Genomic DNA, 16,868 nt, shown 5'->3' with positions numbered 1-16,868 from the left:
CAGAACGCTTAAGATTTTAGAGTATCACTTTGACGCTTTGCTAGTTGAGTCTCATTTAATACAACCGATACTAAAATAATAAATTTTCGTTCATCAGGAAGAGAAGCTAGTTCTAGGGCTATTTTTCATGGTAGATTGAATAAAAAATGAATTTTTTTGTTACATTTTTTTTTGCCCGATTTTTTAGGGACATGTGGAGAATTGAGACCTTAATGGCCCGGGGAGTACACTTTTCACTAGGAAAATATCCGGTACGAGAGACAGATGAAGGGATAACACGTACGAAAAAATTCTGTAGAGACAACTGGCGAATTGGGTTGAAAATTTTAGTGGATTTTGTTGAAGTTTCGATTAATTTTTGGAGAATTCCGTTGAAAAATTCTGCAGTTTTCTGTGCGTTTTTTAATGGAAAATGTTTTATAGAGGAAATCTATAGAGTTAGATTTTTCTATAGAATTTATTCTATTGGGATATCTTCTGCAGGAATTCTTTATACAAAATTCTTGATTTTTTTAAATGAAAAAAATGGATTGGAAATGGAGCGGAAAAACTTGGAAAATTCGTGTCGAGGAATTTCTATAGAAAATGTATAGAAAGATGAAATGGCACTAATTTTTTCTATAAAAAACGCGCAGTGAAGTTGTGAAATTCTTCCGCAGAAGTTCCCCATACATCCAATAGAATTTCCGCTCGAATTCGCCGGATTTTTATACGAAATTTTCCCGCGTGTATTCACTCTCACTCGCAATCAATTAATTAAGTAATTAATTAATAAATCTGGACTCTCACACTTCATCTAATTACTTACAGTATTTATAACAGATAATTCTACCTCAGCACGCACTTCACCTCGCAATCGATTATCCACTTATTATTAACTATTCATCAACAGAATGATAATTCCTTCAAAATGTTCAGTCATGCGTGCGACCCTCGATCAAAGGCAGTGAAGAACAACGAAAGCTTTTACTTTCGAGCGAAGGCCGCGCATACCTCTCATAAAAAAATTCTCCATGTCTAAAAAATTCTGCAAATAAATTTTGCACATTTTCATTGATTCGAGGAATCCTCCCCCCAATCGGGTTCATTCATACATTTTAGTCAATTCCAATAATCGAATTGCCTGAGACCAATTGAATTGATCCAATTCACTTTCTAATTTCGAAGACTAGAGTTTCTTAACCAAAAATCAACATCATTTTTATACTCTACACTTGAATATCATATAAACGCTATCTTAAATTAAATAAATACACTATGTATAATATATATATGATGTATAACGTAATCTCTCGATTAATCTCAATTTTTAGTAGCCATTACCCTGGGGTAATGGCTCATGACTAGATGTTTTTGCTCTTTGATTTGAATTTTTTTTCCTCGTTTATAACTCTTCATCTTTGGCTCTGGGTTAAGGCAAATTCCTTTACTCGCCTCCACACGGTTTACCTACTCATTTATCCGGTCTGAACAATATCCCTGCGTTGAATATAATTGAATGCAACGAAACAATGAATTATCTCGTCGATTAATCTCCTTCGAATCATTTTTCACAGTTGAAAAGAATTAAATTTGGTTCAATTAATGAATGAGAATGATTCACCGAGTGGAAGTGAGAGTAAAGGATCATCTATAACAGCTATTTTTCGTCCCTCGTGTGACCCAGGAGTACGAAACAGCTGAGAATTGAATGAAGGAAATGAATTCCACAATGAAATCATGAAAAAAAGACAAATTCACTTAATTTCAGTTCAAGTTTCTGGCGAATATCTTTAAAATTAAAGGAGATAGACGCATTTTCATCCCAACACTTTTTGTGGCTCTGGTTCTGCTCCACAAAAAAGGTTCTTATTAAAATGGTCGTATCTTCCTCAGGTTTCAAGATATTCACAAAAAACCGATCCTGAAGTAAAATCATCTTATTTCATCACTCGACAATGGAATTCCATCCCGTAGGATTAAATGTTATCCAATTAATGAATGCGGATGATTCACCGAGTGGAAGCGAGAGCACAAGATCGTTCACAATAGCTATTTTTCGTCTCTCGTATGACTCAGGAGGACGAAACAGCTGAGAATTGAATGTAGGAGATGAATTCATAAAAGAAATCGCGAAAAAAGACAAATTCACTCAATTTCAGTTTGAGTTTTAGCTGAATATCTTTAAAATTAAAGGAGATAGACCCATGTTCACCCCAACACTTTTTGTAGCTCTGTTTCTGCTCCACAAAAAAGGTTCTTATTAAAATGGTCGTATCTCCCTCAGGTTCCCCCATATTCACAAAAAACCGATCCTGAAGTGAAATCGTCTCATTTCACCACTCGACAACGGAATTTTACCTCGTCAACCTCTCAACTAAAAAAAACAGACGTGCCCCCTCTCCAACATAGGCCATTATTCTTCTGAATAGACAATGAAACATGACCTTAGAAGCCTTTAATTACGTCGTAGGCCTCGAGTGTCGACATGACGAGATAGAAGACCCACAGTGAAAAGAGAAATATCGATGTGACGAGTTTCGGTGCAAATGGTCCTCCAAGCTCACCACCAATGCTCTTGGAACGCCTCAACATTAGTACTATGATAACTGCGCAGGCTTCCGTGCAGAAGAGGGTCACTGAGAAGGCCAAGCTAGGGGGATAACAAGATTTCTTTTTATTCACCTCCGCATCGTTGTGTATTAGTTTCTTCGATGCATTACGCAACTTACAAGCTTTACATTTGTTATTTTTACGTTGGGTCGTTCAATAGACTGGATGAAGTCTCGTAAAAGATATTATGGGGGCTTTTTTCTAGGGCTTTCATTATAATTAAAACGAAAGAATGAAAGCTATTCGGGTTTTGGGTGAGAATCAAAAATTTCTGATGGATTTATGACGTTTCATTAGATGGGAAATTATCTCATGATGGGTAGTTTTAGGAGAGAATGTCACGTGAGCTTTTTTGTAGAGAATTTTATCGCCTACAAAAAAGTTGTATTGACATTTTCCCCTGGAATGACGCGTTCTCGAGATAATTAACATGAAAGTGGAGTTTTAAAAAAGTTTTACTAGTCTCCACGGATTTCCCAAGGGCCAAGGCCTGGGTACTTCCTCGTAATTAGTTTTTCAGGACTTACCTGCCAGGATCCACCTCGAAGGCTCGCCCATGATAGCTGTGATACATGGCTGCAATACTCCACGCTATACCAATTCCCAGGAAGACGTTTACCGCGTTGCTACCAGTCACGTTTCCGACACTAGCGTCCGCGTACTTGTCCTGGCACGCCGCCACTTTGCTGGCAAACGTGTCTAAAATTTTCATCAGACAAATGGGTTAGATCAGTGCGTCAATATCAGGCATATTTACGAAGTGAGTGGATAATTTAGTCTTTCAATACACATGTGCTTCATTCAGTTTTTGAGAGAAAATCCCAGGGGGGGTTTCGCCCCCTATTCATGTCACGCAACAGACTCAGGGAGGCTTGCCCCCCTGCTCGGTTCACTCAGAAATTTCGGAGAGGGCTTGGCCCCCCTCTCGGTCCATTCGCCAATACCAGGGGGGCTTAGCCCCCTCGCTCGATTCGATCAAAAATCAGGGGGCCCCCTGCTCAGATCCCTGAAAAATCCCAGGAGAGCTTGGCCCCCTCGATTCACTCAAAAATTCCAGGGGGGGCTTCGCTCCCTTCTCGGTTCATTCAACACTCCCATAGGGACTTGGCCCCTGTTCGCTTCGCTCACTCTTCCTAGAGAGGGGTTTAATCTCCTGTTCATTTTCCTCAATAATCCTAGGGGGGCTTAGCCCCCTGTTCGTTTCGCTCTCCAATAACAGGGGGGTTTCGCCCTTTCAATTATCCAATTATCAAATTTTAGCTCTGGTCGTCAACCCTGGGAGGGGCTTCGCCCCTCGCTCATTTCACTAGCCAATATGAGGGGGGGCTACGACTCCAGGGGGGTTTAGCCCCCCCCCCCCTCCCCTCACATCGGTCTTTTCGCTAGCTTCCTCTCACGAAACTTTACCTGTGATTTTTCCTTTCTTTTCTTATAATTAAGGAATATTGTTGGACAAGGCTCTAACCAACGTCTCTCGGTATAACGGTATAATTTTTTTATGGCGTGGATCTCCCCCCATTTGCTACAAAATCATAGCTATAATTTTTCTACAAACTGCAGACAACATCGTTAGTCACTTTCATCGCGTCTCGAGAGTGACCTTAATTCCGTGTAATTAAGGCCTCTACCCCACGGGCAGACTCATCTTGTCGGCTTTGGATCTTCATTACTGTGCGATCATATTATATACACTGGGTTCATCATATTCAAGGACAGTGCACTTCCTCAGCCTCGATATTTTAAAATACCGAGTGTTTCGTGATGAAAACCGACGGTAATGAAGTCGTCAGGCACTCAAAATCGTCATTTTTCGTTTTTTTTTTCGATTGAGCTTTCATTTTAGCCTCATTTGAGCCTAAGTTTCCCGACATTCTACAATGATTTTAGTATTTAAACTTTATAGGTCTTATTTTCAATGTCAATATTGAACCGTTGAAAAAAAACTAAAAATCTGAAAAAAAATAGAAAGTTTACTTTTGGGGGAAAATTAATGAAATTGGAAAATTACGAGCATTTTTTAAAAATAATTTATAATTTTTCAATTTATTTATAAGAATTTATAAATATTTTTTTCAATTTTCCAGCATAACAATCATTTATTCGAAATCTTAAATTTATTCATATTCAGAATTTTAACAGAACTCGATTTCATACCTAAAAAAACGGTTTCCAAAAGTTTAAATAATTTCAATTATTTATTTATAAATAACGAATGTTTAAAATAGCCAATTCTATGAAAAATTGGAATATCATTAAAATATCATTTGAATGACGCTGAATATTTATGATTTTATTCAAATTTTTCTCACGCAATTTAATTGACTAATTTGATCACTGAAAATGGTTAAAAGATACCTGAATACCCTTAAGTATTTTAAGTATTAATACAGAGGTTAACACCACTCACTCGAATCCCTAATTAATACTTGACTTCGGTTTAAGAGACTGATTAAATATCAGGAAGGTAATTTGATCTCTATCATAACTCTCCATAATCCTCAATGAGATGCAGAGGACTAGAGCAAGCGGGTTGTGTTATCAAAGACCTGGGGACAGCGGCTGAGAACATTTTTTCAAGTCTGCCCGGAAGCTCGTCTGCAGCCTGCGGGGATTTGCCTCATTTTTTTTTTCATCTCTCTCGTTTGAACTTCTTCTAGAGGGAAAGAGAGAGGGGGGGGGGAAGACGGGGTGGATCTTGTCTACGCGGTGTATGTCCCACGAGACAGCTGCGGAATTTACTTTTGCCTTGTAGAAAATTCAGGACAACTGCTAAATCGACGAGATCTGGCGCCGCTGAAGAATCAGTGGAGCATGGGGGACTTATATAACTCAATACATCTGGGGGGGAATAATCTTAGGGGTGAGGGACTTGTCATCCTTTATTTCGATTTGACTGTGGATGGAGAGGCTGTGTGTGTTTCACGCAGTTGTATTTTTATACACCTGTGTGTTTCACGCAGTCGTATTCAGATACTCCTGTGTATTTCACACTCCTGTGTGTATAAACACACAGGTGTATAAAACTTCAACTGCGTGAAACACACAGGCGTATCAAAATGCAAGTGCGTGAAACACACAGGTGTATAAAANCGTGAAACACACAGTAGTATAAAACTTCAACTGCGTGAAACACACAGTAGTATGAAACTTCAACTGCGTGAAACAGACAGCAGTATGAAAATTCGGCTGCGTGAAACACAAACTTCACGCATGCGTGGAGTGTATGGAGTGTACGGGAGTGATTCACGCAATGGTGCGAATAGTCACGGCCATTTTTCTATTCATTTCAACAATATTTTTGGTGGATTTTATATTTACGAGAGTGTTTTAATCATATGAAATGAATAATTCATTAATTTCAAATTTTTGAGTAGCAGAAGAATACGAAAAATTGATTGAAAATTCAAAAATTTAAGAATATTTTAACTTGATTTCTGTTATTTTTCTGAGAATAATTCAACTCAAATTCAGTTTCATTGTTTCTTAATTTTTCTATTCAAATTTTTACAGAATTTATACAGTTAATGAATTTATATTATAATCGATTAGTAACTTATATATTTATTTGGATGAAAATATTTTAATAATACCGAACAGATAATTAATTAATTTCATATTTAACTGAAAACTCCATGGAATTCTGAACTTCAAACCAGCAGAAGAACAAAAATTCCTCTATTCTCTTGAATTTTTAATCAAAACCTAGATATTTAGTATCAACTTACGAAAAATTTTCAATCAATTCTAAATTTAAGAATTTACTCATTAAAATTTTCTTGATTCCTATCATTTCTCATGGAAAATTGAACTGAAATGCCCAGTATCCACCGATTTTTCCATGGAATTATGAATTTCACTGACAAAATTTTAGTGGAGCTATCACTCGATAAACATTCCACTCAAGGTTCCATTTATTTAAACAATTCCCTCCACGATTTCTAAATAATTTTTCTTCAACCTTCTCCCCGCGTACTTATTCCTGCCATAATTGTTAATCAACTCCATCAAATTATTTCCTCCGTTAACGAGAACTCACTTTTCCTCCTCTAATCAATTTTACTCTTCAGATCAACATTTTCCTCTAAACTTTGTGGCAACAAAACTGTCAGTTGTCCCCTACTATCAGCTATTTTCACCGGTATTTTGTGGCTTGAAAGCGGTGAGTTAAAGCCCGATAGACAGATTGAGTGAATGTCCAAACTCATGTACCCGAAAATTCGTTTTCCGTCCTGAAATATCAGTATAACAAATCCGATAGTTCGACGTGACCACAAACCATATGGTCTATCTGTACTCGAAGGACATGGAGTGGATGTTGAAAATAAAAATGAGGAAAACAATTTGGGGATTTAATTATCGAGGAAATAGGCTCTCGTGGTACCACACACCAGAGCTTTCTGGTAAATTGACATACCGCACTCGAACCCTGTCAAAAGGCGAGGGTATTAAGGTGCCTCGTTAGTGCGTTCTGATGATAATCCGTGTAATTGGACTGCCGGTATTATTCAACGATTCATCGGGCGCTCAATTACTTCGTCATTTGAACGTAAAAATTATCGGAAATTTTGATGAATTAACGAATTTATTCAAATTATTCAGCGTTCTTTCAATTCCGTCGACAATAACTTATGAATAAAATTTGCATAATGGTCTTGATTGCGGAGAAAATGAGGGGAATCAATAATTCGATAATGAATTGCTATTATTTCACGCTGAGAGCGGTTTTTTGTGAATAACTGCAGAAAAAAGTAAGTGACTGCAAGCGCGTAACTGAAGATTTTTTTTGCCAAGTGTAATTATCAAGTGTAATTATCGGGCTTCTGAATGGTTTCACTTGCATTAACAAAAGCAATAAAATTCTTTGGCTTTATCGAACTCTTCACTGAACCGTCAGGGGATAAAAAGGAACCAGAGAAGCATCTTTGTTCCACGTACCAACCCTGGGGGGCTTCGCCCCTGCTCGTTTTGCTCAACAACCCCAGAGGGCATTGCTTCTGGCTCGTTTCATTCATTAACTTCGGCCCCTGCGTGTTGTTTATTCAATCTTGGGGGTCAACCCCAGGGGTCTTTGTCTCTGGCTCGTTTCGCTCATTAACTTCGCCCCCTGCTTGCTTTTCTCTTCAACCCTAGGGGCTCGCCCCTTGCTCATTTGGCTCACTAACCCCTGGGGGACTTCATCCCCTACTTTCTTTGCTAACCAAATCTGTTTACTTCGCTCGTCACTCCCAGGGGGCTTTGCCTCTTGCTCGCTGCGCTCATTAACTTCACCCACTATTTGCTTTTCTAATCAACCCTCAGGGGCTTCGTCTCTTGCACGCTTCGCTCGCCAATCCTAGGGGGTTCGCCCCTTGCTCGTTTCGCTCATCAACTTCGTCCTCTACATGCTTTTCTATTCAACCCTGGGGCTTCGTCTCCTGCTCGCTTCGCTCGCCAACCCCAAGAGCGCTTCCCCCTTTGCTCGTTTCGCTCATCAACTCCAGGGGGCTCCAGCCCCCCCCCCCCAAAAGAAACCCTCTCAATAATATTCTTGACGTGAATAGAGAAATTTCAAATAAAAAGTTATACTTGATTCAACCGCGTAATTTCTCCGGGCATAAATCACTGGGTCAATTAATTCAGCTTTATCATTCCGTTATGGAAATAATGTTCACACTCACCAGGAATACTAGTACCCAATGCCACAAACACAACAGCAGTAACTGAATCCTTGATACCCAGTGTGCATCCAAAATACGAGGCAACATCGCCGATAACTGCCGTCACAACTCCAATTCCCAGTATGCTGACGACGAAGCACAGATATCCACCAGCAATATCTGGAACAATCAGAGGCTGGAATTTAGTCATCAACAGGTTTCAAACAAATTAAACCAGAGTACCGGTTAAGGGATAATGGGAGAACTGTCGTTAGACTGGTTCGGATTCTATTTCATGACAGCTCTTTGCGAACCACAACGTGGGATTTAATTGAGCAAATTTTAATTTTTAGTTTTATCGCTTTTTCTTCTCAATTCGTGAACACCGTGTAATTAGAGTGCTTGCGGGGCTTAATTGCATATTTTTGCGTGTGAAAACAAAGAGAGAAGAGCGAAACTAATTCACATTTACGGAGAAGTTAATTTTTCATAATTACAAGAGGAATTAATTCAATGGATTTTGTATTTGTTTATTTTTTTATTTCTTTTAATCGTTGTCTCTTGATATTTTATATTCTGATAATATTTACATTGAGAGAATTGCACATTTGGTTGAATAGAAAATCAATCAAAGCATTGTTGATTATCTTGCAACATGAAAAAGCCCCTGTATTCATTTTTTCCCCATCGTTTCACTGTCGATATTTTCCTCCCTTTCGTGCATTCATACTACACCGAGAATACGGTTACACATGGAGGTTGCGTTCATTGCGAGTGGAATAAAATATCGAGTGGAATATTTCCGACCAGCAAATTCACACCGGATTCAAGTTGACTGTGAATTCCCTGTGGACACAGTGGCTGCAAAAATGATCTTTTTTTGTCGTTTGAACTCGTTCAATCCGAGCTGTTTCAAGTATTCTACATGATGGAGTGTTCATTCGTTAGGCTGTGAAGCCCTCTATCAATGGAATCCATTCAAAATTCCACCGAAAAATCCATACAATAGGATTCGCAGAATCAATACACGAGACATTCATCGTCTTCTCAGCATTCGCCTCCAAACAGCTTTTCCCACCATCAAGATACACTTTTAATTAACAATAAAACTCAGCTGGTTTCCTTCAAAAGTGATTAAACTCACCGCTCCCCAAATAATCACAGCTGTATCATTACTTCAACTTCTGATAAGCTCCACTACAACTTTTAGTATGAATCCCCAGTGGACACATTGACTACAAAAATGGTATTTTTGTCGTCAAAACCCATTTAATCCGAGTTGTTTCAAGTATTCTAGATGTGGAGTGTTCATTCGTTAGCCTCTGAAGCCATTAGTTAATGGAATCGATTCAAAATTCCACCGAAAAATCCACACAATAGGATTCACAGAATCAATACAGGAGAGATTCACCATCATCTCAGCATTCACCTCCAACCAATCCCTCCCACCATCAAGAGACACTTTAAATTAACAACAAAACTCAGCTCGTTCCCTTCAAAAGTGATTAAACTCACCGCTCCCCAAATAATCAGAGCTGTATCATTAATTCAACTCCTAAAAGTTTCCCCAAACAAGTTGATAATCCCCACTTCAACTCCAGATGGTAAACTACCAACAATTCTCGAGTTGAAAGTCAGCTGCATTTGCCAGAAACATTCTGGTGAAAAAAGAACCCTAGACTTCACCTCCCATTCTCCAGTTGGAATTCATCACTTGCTCTAGACACGAATATCGAGTTTGCCACTGCATAATGATCGCATAATGAGTCCCGTACTTGTAAAATCGAACTCCAACTGTATCTAGAATTTCAGAAGACTGCCTCTGTGAAATGCAGATGAGATACATGCAGATGGTGAATAAGTTCACCAAGGGCGGCCATTAAATCTGGAATTTATGACGTCTCATTGTTCCTGCGATCGTTGTGGACTCATTAATCCGGTGGTACAACTCAGCCGAGAGTTGACAGTGAAACGAGAGGGAAAAGGGGACCAAACAGCTCGAAATCAGCAGATTTTTTCCCCTTTGGAGAGTTACCATCCATTGAGCATCGGGCCGCAGATGCAGTTTCGAGGGTTACTATTGGATATTGCCTCGTTCTGTGCGATCTTAACTTGATTTATACCCCTCAGACAGTTGCATTGTCCCATCGAGTTCGGTGGCTGAAGGAAATTACGATTGTTGGGCTTGAACATCTCTAGAACTATTGAAGCAGAAGGGATCTATCTATACGGCTTCACCGGGGGAAATGTTTCGAGCTTGTCCCTGAGGCTCATCAGAGCACTAGTTTATCCCCATGTAATTACATTCTTGGAGTCAGTCGATACGTTTGAACTGTTCGTTATTGAATTTTTCTGTTCATGAATTTTCAATCTTTGATTCTTGATTTTGTTTTAGACGCTTTGGGATAGGAGGAAATGATACGAGGAATGTCAAAAGACACTTTTTGTGGAGAATTTCAAGGGGTACATAAAAGTACTTTTGACATTTTTCTCTAAAATCACTCAGTATTGAGGAAAATCTATTCTGAGTGATTTTGAGTATCAAAATGCTCATAGAGTTAAAGTGGACTTATCGAGCAATTTTAGAATTTTTTATCATTATAAATGTTGGAAGATTGATGGAGAAAAATGCGGGAATTATGGAAGAAGCAGAAATCACAGAGTTTTTTCTAACATTCATTAATTTCTCTATAAGTAGAAAGGAATTACTCATAGAGTTGAATTGTGAGTCCGCTGGATTCTCAGGGACGTGTCAGCATGATGGATGAATCTTATTTCATTCGAATAACTCCAATAGGAATGAGAAATTATCTCTATGAATGAGAACCCAACTAAATTACTCAGAGTTGAATTGTGAGTCCCCTTGAGAATTTCAAGGGCTACAAAAAATTAATGTCCCGTCAGAATTTGTTTGAGTCCAAAATTCCACGATTTCACGTCATAAAGATTAATATTATGGACATGGGTTGCCATCTGAAATGTCTAAAAACACTTTTTCAACCTTTGAAATTATCCCCTCAAAAGTCCTTTGAATTTTTATTATCAAAAGTTATCTTCATTTCGACTCTACTGCCCTCAAACTTTCTCTCACTGCTTTTCGTTATAATTCCAGGTGCATCCATTCTCCAGGAATGTCAGTCATGCTTGATGGGATATGGCGATGGTACGGAAGATAATAGTCAGGTGTCCAACGATGCGAGAACGTCCGAGCGATTAGGTATGTTTAACAATCCCTCACTTCCCCTCTACATTCGAACAAGCCCCCACGTACTCGAAGAGTCGTGGGCTTTTGTCCATGGTACAACCCCTTGTATATGTATGTTCACTGGAGAAACGTGACCCAGTTACACCGGCACAAGGAGTTATGGCTCCACACACGTGACACACATCCTGATGCATGGGTCGAGACCATCCACAACTTGGTCCACCACTCCCCTTGGTAACCTACCTCGTTTCGAGCATCCCTCTACTTTATTACTGTCCCTGGATTTTTACTCCCCTCGATACTTTTTATACTGAGTCGGTGAGTGCTACTCGAGGGGGTTCTTTTTACCATCAAAACGGATCAAAAAATGGCCATGTTTTTTTTTATGAGCGAAAGCGTGACGGAATTGCTCATAAAGTTAGGGCTATTAGTTCAGTTGAAGAGGGCTTTTGTTGAACTATTTTATAATTTTTTATCAACGTAACTGTTATAAGATTTATGGAGAGATGCCGGATGATGGAAGTAACAAAAATCTCTAAGTTTTTTGCCAACATTTATGTTCTTTATGAATACAGACGTCGGTGCATTACTCATAGAGTTAAAGAATTAGAAAAATTATTTTTGCGAGTGCAAATGAATCAGTTGCTCATAGAGATGAATTCCGATAATTGGTTTCTTCATCCATCTCCGGACTGACTTCCGAGAAAACTCATAAAAATTACTCATAGAGCGAAACAATGAGACTATCCCTAGATTTTTACTCATCTCGAGACTTTTTATACTGAGTCTGTAAGTGCTACTCGAGGGGGTTCTTTTCACCCTCAAAATGCATCAAAAATGGTGATATTTTTTTATGAGCGAAAGCGTGACGGAAGTGCTCATAAAGTTGGGGCGGATAGCTCAGTTAAAGGGGCTTGTGAAACTATTTTATAATTTTTTATCAACGTAACTCGCAGAAGATTCATGGAAAGATGTCGGATGATGGAGGTAACGAAAATCTCTGAGTTTCTTTCCGACATTTATGTTCTTTATTAACACAAACGTCGGTGCATTACTCATAGAGTTTAAAGAATTAGAAAAATTATTTTTGTGAGTGGAAATGAAGCGTTGCTCATAGAGATGAATTCTGAGTATTGATTTCTTCATCCATCTCCGAACTGACTCCCAAGAAAACTTATAAAAATTACTCATAGAGCGAAATCGTGAGTTCAGTTATTCTCCAACGACTCCTTCGAGAACTTCGAGGATTAATCATCAGCATTGATTATAGAAACAGTGATATGATGAATGGAGCACGAAAAAATCTTCAAGTTTTCTCACATTTTCTTGTTTTCTCGTGAGCGCAGTCTTCTCGAAATCACTCATAGAGCGGAGCTATGAGTTTCCTCGATTTCGCGTAACTCATTCAGGCATTTTGGCAAATTTCCGTCATAACCACGTCTGCAGAATGACTGCGAGTACTAAAATAAAAACTCAAGAAACATGCAGCTCTCTCAAGTGGATAACCGTTGAATTCCGTACAACGCAAATCTCTAAAACTCGAGTTTATCACGAACTCATTCTCCGCATCTCTCATCCCCCTTCATAATTGGTGTAACACTCGTTATCACCCTCATCTCCCACTCCCTAATCCCCGCATTAGTGAAATAACAGGTTTCTTGGATAATCCCCATGGTTGATGCATACTCAAGCACAAGAGAGCGTGCGTAATGAGCAAGTACTGCAGCGTCTCCTGCAGATGCATGTGCATCCATTGCTGCATCAATGCTTCTCATTAACTCGATGAGCCCTTATTCAATTATATTCGATAGTATCAACACAGCATTGATGAAGATGCTGATGGGATGATTTATTATCGCACTCGAAAGCTATCTGCTGTACCTAGCCTCCTCTCAAGCGTGACTAGGCTCGATATCCCAAGCTCTTGTTGAAAATATCATCGGCTGACAGAGGATTTTTCTTATCGGTATCAACGCTTCTTATCCGGTGGGAGAGGTTTCATGCTGGTGTATGAGTTTTTTAGGAATGAAAAAAGTTTTATTGATAGAGCATGACAGATTTCTTTCTTGTATCAGGAAATGGGGGAAAATCCGGATTTAGGGAGGGCTCGATTCAACGGAAGAAAAAATTTAGAAAACCAAGCGATTTCGGTAGAAAGTTCTCGATAATAAGGGCTCGATAATGCCCACATTTGAGGGACAAAAATGATTCAATTCCACCGATTCATTAGCGAAAAATTAAGGAGAAACTGATACATCAGACTTTTTTCACCACATTGGATCGATATAACATAAAAAATCCAAAACTGAAAATTGAACAATTATAAAACTTTCACTCGGAAGCGAAAATGAAAAAAAAAGATTCGTAAATTTGTCTCTGTGACGTTTGTATAATTCAGTGGACCTCGAGTGCTCCATTGAATATTCACTCGCAATAATCGTGCTTTGAAAAATTCATACCCCAGTAATAATTAAACGAAAATATACGTAAAATGGAAAGAGGGGAAAAAGAGAAGGGCACGGATAAATCATTCCAGCAATTTCAATGCTTTTATATTAAATTCAGTGCGCGAACGTATTCCAGTGCGAAATCAGGGGATTTGGGGTGGGTGGAGGGTGGGGGAGGGCCTAAGGGGCGGTACAGAAAAGCGAGAATAATTAGAAACGAGATAACAGTGGCATCGATCGTTGGATGCAGGGGAAGGAGCATTTTCTTTATCCTATGTCAGTCAAAAACCTGCCGGCGATTTATTGGAGGCTGTAATCCGGGGTAACACGTTAAGAGTCGCCTGGGACCTAGGCGAAACGGGGTGGGAATTACGATAGACTAGTCGGGAGGTCTTTCTTATTTTTATCTTTGCCATATTCATTTTTTTTTTCATTTTTTTTTCATAAAACAGGGAGAAAACCCGGAAAAATGGTTCATTTGGATTAATTCAATTTTATTTGAATCAGGTGATTAGATTTTTTAGCATAAACAAAAGTTTTCTTGATTAAAATAACATTTTATTCGTTAGGAATGTGATAATTATTCAGATAATCTAAACATTTTCATGAAAATAAATACGAGTTTAGTCATTTTCAAGGAAACAATTGGTAAAATGAATGACAACATTCTAAAAAATTGTCAATGAAATTATGATGATTTAGAAACTCTTAAGAATTGAAGAAATAAATTTAAAAATTTTATTTTTCGTACTTAAAGAAGATGTCTAAAAGCACCGAAAGGAGACCCAATCTGGAAATTTCACTTAGGAGTGTCATATTCTCATGCTATATTCACTGTTTGCAATTTTTTTTGCAACAAAAGAAGAAAAAAATCAGAGCTGTCTGATATTCTGTTACACAAACCCAGAAAAATGGTTTATTTGAATTAAATTAGCTTTATTAAAATCAAATAAATAGATTTTTTAATGAAAAACTAATGTTTTCTTAATTCAAATGGAATTCTATTAGTTAGAAATGTAATAATTATGCGTATGATCCAAAAATTTCCATGAAAATGAATGAGAAAAATTGAAAACAATTCCTATTAAAATCATAATAATTTGAAAACCCTGAAAAATTTGAAGAAATCAAATTTAAGATTGTATTTTTCGTCGTCGAAGGAGGTGTCTCAAAGCACATAAGGGGGAGATAACCTGGGAATTTTACCCAGGGGTGCGTCAACGTCCTATCTCCCCTGGAAATGGGCAAATGTGTGCACCAGACACATTCAGATGCACATCCCTTTTCTTTTCATTTTATTTACACCAGCTAGGCCCAGTGGTACAGAAACTGGAGTGCGCTGGGGGTCACGTGCGGTGTGTGTGTGCCAGAATTCTAGAATGTTACATTCTCTCCTTGGTTTTTACGGTCCGGTGGGTTTAGTGTTACTCTCGGAGTCGGGAAATAACGCATTTCAACTTGACGAGGCATCAAAAACATTCGTTGGTATGGTTCTGGGTGAAATCCAGGGTTATGACGGGCATCAACGTGTTTTGGGGGTCGTTTAATTTTTTTTATTGAATTCTTATTGCTTTCTGGGATTTTTCGTCCCTTCAGAGCCTGAGATGAATGAAAAATTGATGGAACGGTCAATTTTTCAACTTTCATTGTTGAATATGAAAGATTTAAGGGGAGGATGCCGATTGTTTGAAGAGATGATTGACGATTTTTCTTGTTTTGGAACTTTATTAATTGTGAAAGAGTTGTTAAGGTAGAAATAATTTTAAGTTCTTTGGTCTTAATCACATTTTTTACTGAAGATTCTATCACAAAGTAGATTTAAAATAATATGAAATACTGAAAATGTTTTATGAGAGAAAACTGGTGAGATATTTAAATTTTAATCTCTTTTCTTTACGTAGATGAACGTTTAATCAAAGATGAATTGAAAAGGACTTGAGTATTTCACTGAGTGAATAATAATATTGAGAACAGGGATGGCCACCAATCTTCCGATTTTTCAATATCAAAAGGATTTTCGATTTACATTGATCAAGGTTTAAATATACTAATTAAAATTAAAAAATGCTATAATAATTGATAATCTAAATTTCCAGTTGATGGTGAATTAAATATTTAATAATATGGATCTGTAAATTTTTTTTATTTTCAAGTAAATAATCCTAAATTTCTTATAAGAAATTTCCGATTATCCAAATAATCATCGGGATAAATAAATCATACGGGATTTGAATATTTAAATTGATGATGACTTCAGTAATTAAAATTTAAGAGTGATACTAACAAATTGACTACTGAATAATTTAACGGTATTCATAATTCAGTAGCGAAATGGTCAAACGGTTTAAGTCGATTTTGACTATTGATCTGTTTTCAATGAATATCTCGAAATCTAAGGGAGATAGCAAAATATTTCTCATAACCTTTTTAGTAGCACTCAGTTCACTCTACAAAAAAGGTTATTATGAAAATTTCGCTATCTCCCTTAAATTCGGAAATATTTCTGGGAAACTCAACTAAAGACTGAATTGACTTGAACCGTTTGACCACTTCGCTACTGAATTTACGGATATGACTATCCCTGATTGAGAAAATGTCCAGTAACTTCGCACAACCTCTGGGAACTTCATTTCGCCATTAAATCAGACCTGAACCCCTCAAATTTCACAATGTGTTGTAACATCCACTCATCAATCTCCAGAATTGATTCATAAACTCGATTTGATTGCTGAACCAATGGCGAAATTATCTATTCAGCCATGAACCAATATCTTCAGTTTCAAAAATCTGATTTGATCCACTGCCTTGTCAGCTCTCCTCTTTCATTTCTCCATCCTCTCATCGTATTTTTCAAAAAGACGACCATTGAAACCACATGCGCAACCAAAGAATGAGCAAGAATCTCCACTGAAAACAGGAAAATAGTATATGCCAAGGGGAAGTGCAAGTACATGGGGAGAATGAGTGCCTGGGGGGCGGGGGGGGGGG

The 16,868-nt window shown here is 38.0% G+C and overlaps 1 protein-coding gene across 1 annotated transcript in view; it reads right to left on the bottom strand.

The window, feature by feature from the left end:
• Positions 1-2,427: 2,427 nt before the first annotated feature.
• Positions 2,428-16,868, bottom strand: part of LOC107036006 (sodium/calcium exchanger 3) — a 66,026-nt gene continuing 51,585 nt past the window's right edge. The window contains exons 6-8 of the mRNA XM_015253686.1: positions 8,250-8,408; positions 3,120-3,291; positions 2,428-2,632 (exon numbers count right to left, since the gene is read on the bottom strand). Coding sequence (XP_015109172.1) covers positions 2,428-2,632; positions 3,120-3,291; positions 8,250-8,408 — 536 coding nt within the window. The remainder of the gene's footprint in view (positions 2,633-3,119; positions 3,292-8,249; positions 8,409-16,868) is intronic.

Source organism: Diachasma alloeum, unplaced genomic scaffold (genome assembly GCF_001412515.2).
Source record: "Diachasma alloeum isolate Michigan unplaced genomic scaffold, Dall2.0 Dall_scaffold_00203, whole genome shotgun sequence".
Classification (NCBI taxonomy): Eukaryota; Metazoa; Arthropoda; class Insecta; order Hymenoptera; family Braconidae; genus Diachasma; species Diachasma alloeum.
Note: the sequence above shows the minus strand (reverse complement) of the source record. Positions and strands in the feature narration are given on the sequence as shown.